The sequence below is a fragment of the Pangasianodon hypophthalmus genome, chromosome 27, assembly GCF_027358585.1.
Source record: "Pangasianodon hypophthalmus isolate fPanHyp1 chromosome 27, fPanHyp1.pri, whole genome shotgun sequence".
In the NCBI taxonomy this organism is placed as follows: Eukaryota; Metazoa; Chordata; class Actinopteri; order Siluriformes; family Pangasiidae; genus Pangasianodon; species Pangasianodon hypophthalmus.
In genome coordinates, this window is record NC_069736.1 from 9,504,933 (window position 1) to 9,517,099 (window position 12,167).

Below are 12,167 nucleotides of genomic sequence, written 5' to 3' on the forward strand. Positions count from 1 at the left end.
AATAGGCTGTGGCATTCAAGCAATGATTGATATTAATGGGCCCAACGTGTGCCAAGACAACATTCCCCACACCATTACACCACCTCCACCAGCCTGGACTGGACACAAGGCAGGGTGGGTTCATGGATTCATGCTGGATGCTGTTGGTGCCCAAGTCTGATGCTACCATCTGTGTGCTTCAGCAGAAATCGAGATTCATCAGATCAGGCTTCCATTCTTCAACTGTCCAGTTTTGGTGAGCCTGTGCCCACTGCAGCCTCAGATTTCTGTTCTTAGCTGACAGAAGTGGAACCCGACATGGTCTTCTGCCCATCTGCCTCAAGGTTCGAAGTGTTGTGAATTTGGGGATGCTTCTCTGCTCACCATAATTGTACCGAGTGTTTATCTGAGTTACTGTTGCCTTTTTCAACTCGAACAAGTCTGGCCATTCTCCAATGACCTCTCTCATCGACAAGGCGTTTCCATCCACAGAACTGCTGCTCACTTGATGTTTTTTCTTTATTGCACAATTCTAGAGACTGTTGTGAGTGAAAATCCCAGGAGAACAGCAGTTATAGAAAAACTCAGATCAGCTCATCTGGTACCAATAATCATGCCACAGTCCCTGAGATCACATTTTTCCCCAATCTGATGGTTGATCTGAAAATGATTTTATGCATTGCACTTCTGCCACACGATTGGCTAATTGCATGAATGAGGTGTTCTAATTGTGTGAATCACGTGTTCCTAATAAAGTGCTAAGTCAGTGTATATTAGATAAGTAAAATATAGATCGACAGCTAAATAGGCTCGTCCATCATTCTCTCAATTTTTGCTCTTGTTTTCTCTATAGTCGAAAAAACCAGGACCCTCTTGCAGTTGCCTACCATCTGATCATAGATAACCGGCGCATTATGAGTGAAGCCAAAGACTTCTACCTGGCCACAAGTCCCCCTGACTCCTTCCTTGATGATCTGCCTGCTCACCACTTTGCCAAGCCTCACCCGGAGCGAGTGCCATTCCTGGTGGCTGAAGCTCAACCACCGCGACCCCGTCATACTCTGGATGAACTCAACCCCCAAAAGTCCAAGCACCTGGGTGTCCGCCGTGCTAAGTGGCACTTGGGTATCCGCAGCCAGAGCCGGCCTAATGATATCATGAGTGAAGTATGCCGGGCCATGAAGCAGCTCGACTACGAGTGGAAGGTAAGGTGGAAATGGGGGCTGGGGGGTGGAGTCAGTAGAACATCCTCAGATTGTAAAAGGAAGGATAGGAAGATAAAAGTTGTTTCACGATTTCTATATATTATTTATCCATAATGGTTAACCAAAGAAGAGTAAGAAAAGCCCTTACACAATTTTTCAATATTTTTTAACCTTATTACCAAATCTATTTATTATAGCTTACCTTTCACTTATATTTCATGTTTCATAGCACTGCTTTGGGTTTTTACCTTTTTTCTGTATGCATTTACTGTTAGGACCCTGGACTTGTAAATTCAACATTATACTCATGAAAGATTTTGGAGAGTCAGACAACATGATCTAATCATTTTTGTAATGTCCAAGAATTTTGTTTGCATGGTTTTATTTTAGTAGAACAGTTTGCTGGTTGATTTTTGTGATGAATGAGATGGTCAAACTTTAAAACGGTGTGCTATTTCTGATCCAGGTATTCTCATTAGTTTTCAGTGCTTCTTTTAACAGCATGTGGCAGCAATCTTAGCAGGGTGACTGTTAACTGCTGTTTGACTAAGACTTGCTAGCACTCTTAATGAATCAGAACAAAACAAATTTTCAGAATGAACTCTTATGCCTTATATGACTCACGGTCTTCACATGTTCTATCTCATAACCTCCACATAACTTTAACTGAGACCAGCATTAAGTTTGCAAAACTTATACACTCACTGTCCACTTTAATAGTTAATAAAATAGTTTGTGCCCCTGATCGTCTCAGATTCTTGTTCTTAGCTGACAGGAGTGGAACCTGATGTGGTGGTCTGCTGTTGTAGCCCATCCACTACAAGGTTTGATGTGATGTGCATTCTGAGATGCTTTTCTGCTCACCACAGCTGTAAAGAATGCTTATTTGAGTTAATATAGACTTCCTGTAAGTGCAGGCCAGTCTGTTGATTCTCCTCTGACCTCTCTTATCAACAAGGTCTTTCAGCCTGCAGACCCACACACACACACACACAGGATGTTTTATTGTTTTTTGCACCATTCTGTGTAAACTTTAGAGACTGTTGTGTGTGGAAATCCCAGGAGATCAGCAGTTTCTCAAATATTCAAACCAGCCCATCTGACACCACGGTTAAAGAGATCACACTTTTTCTTCATGCTGATGTTTGGTGTGAACATTACCTGAAGCTCTTGACTTGCATCTGCATGATTTAATGCCTTGTGCTGATTGGATAACTGCATAAATGAGCAGGTTTAGAGGTGATATTAAAGTGAACGGTGAGTGTATATTTTATATATGAAATGCCACACATCCTTAAGACAACAGGGATGAATCCTGAACTTTTTAACATTAGTACATTAACCTGATTGCAGTAGTCAGAATAAAGTGGTATTTTAAAAATACTGGCATGAGAAATTGGATTATTTTGTGTGGTTCCAGGTTGTTAATCCCTATTATCTACGTGTGCGGAGGAAGAACCCAGTTACGGGCCTGCAAACCAAGATGAGCCTGCAGCTTTACCAAGTGGACAGCAGGACCTATCTACTGGACTTCAGGAGCATAGATGGTAATGCAAGCAACTCTAGAAAAAAAAATCTTTAGAATAATAATTTTAGAATTATTGCTGAATTGGGCTGTCATGTATTGTTTATTCACAAGGAAGGTTTCTATTCTGTGTAGAAAAAGGTTTGCAGGTGCTCGAAGTATTTGATAATGTAGGCAATGGAGATGTAATGTTTTACACATTGACAAAGCTTTTTACTTTTGACTTTAACAGAGCAACTGTGTTTATGGGAAATTCTGCAAAAAGCTATAGTGCAAATATTTTTTTTACTACAATTACACATTAAGTGACATGTGAGTAGATTTTTACTTTCCAACTCACCAACAGGAAAGGCAGACCAGTGCAGCTTGACTGAAAGACAAGAATCTTTCTCATCTTAATTCTAGAAATTATGACAAAGTTTATATATGATGGAAAATGTAAGATTTAAGACAATTAAAATTTGTACAGTTTAAGGTAATGTGTTGTTTCATTTCTGCAGTCTGTGGATGTTAACTTTGTACATTGGCTCATATAGAAGAATAAGAAACAAATTAATAGCCAGACTAGATTCTTTCCATTTCTGTTTTGTCATCCTACTATTCTATGATAGAAATATCAGGGAAGCTAAACAAAGTAAAACATGAACTTTAATGGTGATATTTTTGATGGCAATGTGTCAAACACAACCTTTCTGCTGCAAAGGTCAATTTAATGGAAGCAAGCAAGTTTTACTAATTTTCTGGCTTGCTTTCTGTGTATAACCTCAACAGAAATGTAGTTAATATAGGGGAAAACACATTGTTTTAAGTGATGATTCCCTATGTCTTAATGAGATAACAGTGCTATTAGAAAAAGAACAGCAGTGTGTGTGTGTCATCTGTATTCATTTTTAATTTTTTACTCATGTGTTTTGACTACACTTTTTTCTTTAGATGATATTTTGGAAACGAAGTCAGGTACTGCCACGCCGCATCGCTCTGGCTCGGTTGGCAACTACCGGACTACCCTAAAGAACGATAAGAGCGAGAGGAACGGATCTGAGGACGGGATAAAGGGCGAAGGCTCAGCCCCCTCCACACCCCCAGTGGGCGGGGCTAAGCAGGCAGAGGGCTCCCTCGCTTCTTCGCTGACCTCCTCGGTTGACTCGGCAGGGGGAGAGACATGCCCACGGCCCGGCAGTCACACCATCGAGTTCTTCGAGATGTGTGCTAACCTCATCAAGCTGCTGGCACGATAACTTGCCGTCGCTCTCACGCCTTTTTTCCCCTCACTCTCCTCTTTGTCTTTCTGCTCGTCTCTCGCTTCTTGGACTTTCTACCTCTGTCTTTCCATCTCCAGCAGACTCAGTTTCTTTCTTTTCTTCTCTCACTCTCTCTTGCTCTCTCTCTCCTTCTTACTCTCTCTTTCTTTCTGAGTGTCTTTAGAGCAATAAGCATGCAAGCAGACGTCTCACGGCTCCATGAATCCCACACGCACAACCAAGCAGACTGGTCTGTGGTACTGCTACGATCCGTTTGTTTGATTGGTGGATGAGGAGGTGAAGGTAGATATGAAGCTCTTGAGAAAGGGAATGCATGTTTTTCATGCCACAGGCAAGAAGTCCAAAAGATTGTCTAGCCACTTTATACTGACTATAGAATATTCTTTTAGAGCTGGTTTTACAATTGTTTATTGATGGGCTTGTTGGCCCGTGGTTGAAATGTCTGCACGCTGAATTGTTATACACTGAGCTAGCTGTACTGTATATAATGGCACCACAAAGAAAGAGCGAATGAGGCAGAATGCAATTTTGCACAAGTTTTTTCTTCACATGCTTCTGCTGGCCAATGTTATAAAAGAAGCAAGTAATTCCAGGAAGGGGCCAACTTAATGAATGAACATGTAATGACAAGGGTCGACTTTGATCAAGTGGGTAGTGGGTGCTGTAGAGGGGTTCATTAATGAGTGGGCCAGTTTTAACTTGTTCATTCTGAGGAAGTGCAATGACCCTTCCTCTAACCGTTTTCATAGATAAGAAAATTAATTTCTTTTTTGATGTAAACTTCATTGATTTTTAAGACTATGTTCTGATTTTTTTTTTCTTCACGTCATATTAGACTTCTTTGCATTGCTCACATTTTACACATATAGATATAAGTATATACAGAATAAAAAAGGCATTTGGAAATATATTTATCAGTGCTTTATGGGATGGTATTTTATATTGAAATGATAATGGACTGAAAGATTCCTTTTAACAGGTAGTTGTTGATTATAATGTTTTGTGATGTTTGATTTCATACACTGCTTCATCCATTTTTAAAACTTTTAGTTGTAGGTGTTTTACAAAAAAATATAACAGTTTGAAAAATAATTACATGTGAAATTGACTGAATTCACCTTGTATTATTATACTTTCAACAAAGGACCCCCAGAGACTAAAATATGTATTAAAGAGGAAATTGATGGAGAAGTGTTCTTTGAGGAATAGAATGGACTTCTGACTTGACTGATTTAAATTGCCTTGTTAAAAGTATTAGAACAGAATTGAAAATCAGATACCCATGAGCCATTTCAGCCATATCCATCAACAAGAAACTCAGAGGGAAAATCTAGAAAGACTGATAGACTGGTCTGCTTACACCCCAGAATTAGTCAGTTGCTGGTGGCAGGTCCATGCTGACTCTAGTACTTATAAAATGCCAGAACAAAGTATCTTTGCAAAATGTTTAATGCAAAATATACATTATGCATTACTGATTTACCCATAACTGAGTAGCATAAGCAGCTATGGTCTGTATTTATTTGTATGTAACAGTGCGCACATAGATTTTGGTGTTTTTAAAATTGGAGAAAGCACATTCCGTGTGTCTGTTCTTGCTGAAGTGCCCTAATGATAAGTAAATAAAATATATATTTAAAAAAAGTACATAGGGTTTGGGCATATAGATTTCAAAAATTGAGTATTTTGTGATGATTGATTATTTTGTTGTGCTCTACTGTCTGATCATTAAACTTATTTTCCAAGATCTAGTAATTCACATAAGTTATACATTCCTTCAAACCCAGAACAGTATCATTAAAATAAGATGCCATAAAAAGTGGTATTTATTATCATTGGAGATTTTCGCTCAAACCATTATGCCTCATTTCAGACTTTCTCCATTTGTAAATTTGTCATTCTCAGTATGGACCACCATATTTCCCAGCCTTAGGAATATCTGAAAAGTCTAAAATATGCTAAACTCTGATATAAATTCATAATAACACCTATATAAGGTATTCATATTTAAATTCATTCAAAGCAATGCATTAATTTGTTACAATCAGTTGTCTGAAGGGACATTTATCCCTAAAATGATCCATCTTGGCTTTTACTCATAATTTTGATTATAATATTTTGAACTTTAATAGGCACATATCTGTCCCAGTGCATCTGTAATTCAGCAGTTGTGAGCAGCATGTCAAGTGATGATTTTCGTTTTAATTCTTTTTTTTTCTTTTTCATTGAAAAGATTTAGATTTTTTTGAAGTTACATGTCCATTTTATTTGAACTCTTGCACTGAAAATTCTGAAAAATCATGCAAGACCATGATCCACAGCCATATAAGTAAAAATTCAAAAGATTTTTGTCAGATTTTATTTTGGTGATTTGTAACATCAAACAATTCATCCTTGTTTTGCAAAGGGAGACTCATACTGTCAGACTGGGGTCTGTGTCATGATTTCTGATGTAGCAGATGCTGTGTTCACTGTGTACTGCAGTACTCAGGTTGGGAACATCTGGTGGCTTGGTCTCAACTGCTTCAAAGACACTTTGTTAAAAATAGGTTTGTTTGTGGAAAGTGAGATTGGCCAGTGTCAAATTCCTGATTGTGTTTAAAGGAGATTTTCCATTCAGTTGCCTAATAAAGTCATAAATGGCATCAACTGCTTTTGTTCTTTTATTAACTCTACCAAAATACTGTATTATAGGTGCCAGATTTTGGGTTTGGTGCCAATGTTTAAGAAATAAAAATGTAGCAATTTAAATAAAATGATATGTGAGTCATCTTATATGAAAATGCTTGACAGTCAGCAAGACAGTCCTGACTTTTGGCTCATGCTATCCACTAAATAAGAGAGTCAGATTTAAATATAAATAAAATTCTTCACAAAAGCGTTATGTGGTGTGCTCTGTAGGGTGTAGAAATATGGAAAATAATAAGCTGCCAAAAGTACAGTTGTGGCCAAAAGTTTTGAGAATGACACAAATATTAATTTTCACAAAGTTTGCTGCCTCAGTTTTTATGATGGCAATTTGCATAAACTCCAGAATGTTATGAAGAGTGATCAGATGAATTGCAATTAATTGCAAAGTCCCTCTTTGCCATGAAAAACATTTCCACTACCACAAAAGGACCAGCTGACATCATGTCAGTGATTCTCTCGTTAACACAGGTGAGAGTGTTGACGAGGACGAGGCAGAAGGTCACTCTGACATGCTGATTGAGTTAGAATAACAGACTGGAAGCTTTAAAAGGAGGGTGTTGTTTGAAATCATTGTTCTTCCTCTGTTAACCATGGTTACCTGCAAGGAAACACGTGCAATCATCACTGCTTTGCACAAAAAGGGATTCACAGCCAAGGATATTGCTGCTAGTAAGATTGCACCTAAATCAACCATTTATCAGATCATCAAGAACTTCAAGGAGAGAGGTTCAGTTGTTGCGAAGAAGGCTTCAGGGCGCCCAAGAAAGTCCAGCAAGCGCCAGGATCGTCTCCTGAAGTTGATTCAGCTGCGGGATCGGGGCACCACCAGTGCAGAGCTTGCTCAGGAATGGCAGCAGGCAGGTGTGAGTGCATCTGCACGCACAGTGATGCGAAGACTTTTGGAGGATTGCCTGGTGTCAAAAAGGGCAGCAAAGAAGCCACTTCTCTCCAGGAAAAATGTCAGGGACAGACTGATATTCTGCAAAAGTTACAGGGACTGCTGAGGACTGGGGTTAAGTCATTTTCTCATTTCATCCGGAGAAGAAAAGGTGAGCGCTACCATCAGTCCTGTGTCATGCCAACAGTAAAGCATCCTGAGACCATTCATATGTGGGGTTGCTTCTCAGCCAAGGAGTGGGCTCACTCACAGTTTTGCCTAAGAACACAGCCATGAATAAAGAATGGTACAAAAACATCCTCCGAGAGCAACTTCTCCCAACCATCCAAGAACAGTTTGGTGAAGAACTATGCCTTTTCCAGCATGATGGAGCACCTTGTCATAAGGCAAAAAGTGATAACTAAGTGGCTCGGGGAACAAAACATTGAAATTTTGGGTACATGGCCAGGAAACTCCCCAGACCTTAATCCCATTGAGAACTTGTAGTCAATCCTCAAGAGGTGGGTGGACAAACATAAACCCACAAATTCTGACAAACTCCAAGCATTGTTTGTGCAAGAATGGGCTGCCATCAGTCAGGATGTGGCCCAGAAGTTGATTGACAGCATGCCAGGGCGAATTGCAGAGGTCTTGAAAAACACTGCAAATATTGAGTCTTTGCATAAACTTAATGTAATTGTCAATAAAAGCCTTTGACACTTGCTTGTAATTATACTTCAGTATACCATAGTAACATCTGACAAAAAGATCTAAAAACACTGAAGCAGCAAACTTTGTGAAAATTAATATTTGTTTCATTCTCAAAACTTTTGGCCACAACTGTATTTAAATATAAATGTTGTACATTTGAATTATATGCATGTCACATTAAATAATTTTTTCCTGTGGTGTATTTATTAAAAACAAAATTTCATTTGTTTTGAAATTGCTATTGGTAGGAGTTCAGCTTTTAAAAATTCAGAACCCTAAATACAAATTTCAGAAATGTGGATTTTAAATATTAAAACTCTAAATACAATTTCCAAAAATTCAAATCTCAAAAATACAGATGCCATGACCACCAAAAGGAGAGTGGAGTTAAATAAACTGAAGATGAACTTGAACGAGATGAGAGCATCTAAAGCAGGAGTCTTCAGTCTTATCCGCAAAGGGCCGGTGTGGCTGCAGCTTCTCATACCAGCCAAATAGGAGTCGCACTTGATAGTGGAGTCAAGTGGAATCATGTCTGTCTCCTGCCTGGGTGGAAAGAAAGCCTGCAGTTACACTGGCCCTTTGTGGATAAGATTGAAGACCTCTGAATTAAAGCTTTAATGTCCTACACAGATAGCTAGTTTTCTACAGTGATGTGAAGCACTTGATGCTTAGTACAAGTCCAGTATAACTGCATCAATTTAAATGCATCGAGTGGGTTTTAACATCCCATACAGTCTCTGATTTAGCCCAGGGGGCCACACCACCATACAGAGATTTGTGTTTACCCTCTTCACACCCAATTCAACCCACAAAGGGCTTGTGAATTAGGTGATGAGTGGAATCGGGGGTGTTAAATGACGTAGACAGCTGAACTCTGCAGTACTGCGGTTTTCTGGGACTGGAGTTCAGGCTGATGGCTGCAAACTAAATACACAGAGAGACACTGGACATATACTGAGCATCAAGTGCTTAACATCACTGTAGAATACTAGCTATTTGGGAAGAACATTAAAGCTTCAGATGCACGCACTTACCTCGTTCTGGTTCATGATTTCATTTCCTACCTAGCGCACTTAGAAAGGCTTGTGCTGGCTATAACGCGGAATACACAGTGCCAAACCTGGAGACTGGCGTACCTGTACGTCATGACGTAACCGGCACGTCCTCACACAAGCGCGCGCGCACACGTGCACTAACCATACGCACTCAACGGCACTCTGAACGAGTGAGAGCACTGGCGTTTGTCACGTTTTTGAAATTTCTTTCGGCGTCTGTTTTAACAGGGCTGAACTGTTGCCTTGTGTCTTTGGGAAGGAATTCTTGAACACTGCGGAAAAGGTATGAGGTTTTTGTCTCCATGCCGGTTGTACATATATTTTTACTTGGACAGTAAATGCTGCGGTATGTGTATGTCGAATATACCTGCAACCTTCACACATTTCTATCAAATTTGTAATAGTAAATGTTCTTTTTTAGATTTTATATTTATAGGGGAAGCAAATAAAACAAACATAATGATCTGGAATACTGGACACAAGTCAGTTTTTCCCTCAGGTGATTAAAAAACCTTGTTGGTAAGTTTTACATGAAGTGTGTGTGTGTCTGTGTGTGTGTATGTATATGAACATGAAAACCAAACAGTTTTATATATATATATAAAATAAAAAAATATATATATAATGTATGTATGTATGTATGTATGTATGTATATATATATATATATATATATATATATATATATATATATATATATATATATGGTGTTTCTCATTTCTCTAAGGCCTTTGAAAATTAGAAGCAGTAGCTATGTATATACAGTATAGTACTGTGTCCAGTGCATTTTGTCCTTGCAAAAAACCAAGAACAGGTATGACAGTTTTAGGTAAAATAGAGCTATTCTATATTATGTGACTTCATAATGCATTTTGTATTTTCCCCTTAAGATTGCAGAATGTCTAGGATTACATGACTGTCATCTGAAGGTCACAGTAAAGGTATCGTTTTCAGTGGTCGCTCAGTGGTTAAAGATGTTGGACTACTGACCGGAAGGTCATGAGTTCAAATCTCAGCACTGTCAGGCTGCCACTGCTGGGCCCTTGAGCAAGGGCCTTAACCCTCAACTGCTCAGTTGTTTAAAAAAAAAAAAGTGATAAATGTAAATTGCTCTGGAACAGGGGGTCTGCCAAATGCCATCAATGTAAATGTACAATTTTCAGCAAAGACAAGTGAGAAGTCAAACTCATTGCCCCATAAGGTTTCTCTGTTGTCTAGTTTTGTAAAGTAATTTTTATTGAGTACACGCAGTCGTCAAGTATTTCAAATAATCAGCTTAATAATACAAGAACACTGATCAAGACTGATTTAGAGACGTGTGTGTGTGTGTGTGTGTGTGTGTGTGTGTGTGTGTGTGTGTGTGTGTGTGTGTGTGTCTTCCTATGCTTAGCCATTCAGCTGACACAATGCTGTTAACAAAGAGGGTCTCTGGTTTCTGTTGTTTCTGCAGTGACAGCGGGACTGTGTTTGTGTGTGTGTGGGTGCGCGCATGCCTTCATCATCTGAAAAACACTAACATGTTGAGTTACTGCTGTACTCAGCAGGAGCAGCATTTAATGCATGTACAAACAGCCATTTCCTTAAGCTTTTAAAGCGGCTGTAAATTGTCTGTCGCAACTGGAGCTTTCCTGTCTTTAAAATGCAATTCCATGCTCAGTGAGCAAATGTTGAGTTTATACAGTCAGTTGTCATCCAAAACAAAAATGATTGTATAAATTACATTACACATAAGTATTTAAACATTAGTGTTTGTGGCAAAACTATGGATAGCCTAGAATATTTTAAAAGTAATGCACTGCAAAAAATTGTCATCCTTAAAAATATACTATTTAAAAAAATGCTGTCCTGATGATCTGTTGTTGCATTTAGCTATATATGAGGTTGCATAAAGTTTTGTTTTTTTTCCAATGAGGGCACATGTGAAGATTGATGGCATCATGAATTCTTCTTGGAAGCAGAATATTTTAGCCCAGAACTGATTTCCTCTGCAAGGAAGTTAAGACTTGGCTGTAGATGGACCACAATTCATAAAGGAATGGTTGTTTATTGATAACCTGAGCTCTGAATTGAAGAGTGGATTCTATATACACAAACCTAAGATTGTGTTCTGCATGGAGCACTGGTTCAATTGTCCTCCTTATGGAAAAGTACAAACACATAGTTGTCTGTGGCCGGGAGTTAAGGGAGCAAAATTGGCCATGCTGTCTTGGTATGAAGGGTGGCATACTCTCTTCCCTGTCAGTTACAGCAACACTAGCCAATCGTGGGTGTCTGTGAGCTCATATTGTCCTCAGGAGGGCAGATAGCACTTTCCTCCATGTGTGTTACACTGCCCACTGACGCAGCATGAGCAGCAGTTTGAAAAGATGTGGTTGGCTGGCTTTACATGTCTCAGAGGAAGCACATGTTTGCATTCACCCTCCCTGGTTGGTAGCTATCCTCTGATGGGGGCTAGCTGGTAGGTGGGAAATGGTAGAACCTAGATGACTTTAAACCAAGAAATCCCAGTGCAGTGCTGTCACCAGTTTTACCAGTAGGAGGCAGCAATGGAGTAGGTATCATTTAATAAATCAAAAAATGTTGCAGTTGGTTTATCAGTGATTAACAGTTTAGTGTGGAGGTTATTTATAACACAGACTTTTTTCTCTGATTAAATTTGTGTTTAAAACGAGTCTTCAATATTCACTTAATACTAACAGATGACTTGAAGGTGTAGGCACCTGGGCTCAGTAACTAAACAATGGCCAGTGAAACCTTAACAAATGGAACAGGTTAGAAAATTAATTTAACACACTTCTTCTGCCATGAGAAAAACAAGAAAAGAAGAATGGCAATACATAAAAAAAAAAAAACATTCTATA

The 12,167-nt window shown here is 39.0% G+C and overlaps 1 protein-coding gene across 2 annotated transcripts in view; it reads left to right on the forward strand.

Annotated features, from left to right (window-relative positions):
• Positions 1-6,616, forward strand: part of prkaa1 (protein kinase, AMP-activated, alpha 1 catalytic subunit) — an 18,723-nt gene extending 12,107 nt beyond the window's left edge. For both annotated transcript variants that reach the window (XM_026921902.3, XM_034300609.2), the window contains exons 8-10: positions 833-1,184; positions 2,605-2,731; positions 3,643-6,616. In XM_026921902.3, coding sequence (XP_026777703.1) covers positions 833-1,184; positions 2,605-2,731; positions 3,643-3,947 — 784 coding nt within the window. In that variant the 3' untranslated portion in view covers positions 3,948-6,616. The remainder of the gene's footprint in view (positions 1-832; positions 1,185-2,604; positions 2,732-3,642) is intronic.
• The last annotated feature ends 5,551 nt before the right edge of the window (positions 6,617-12,167 follow it).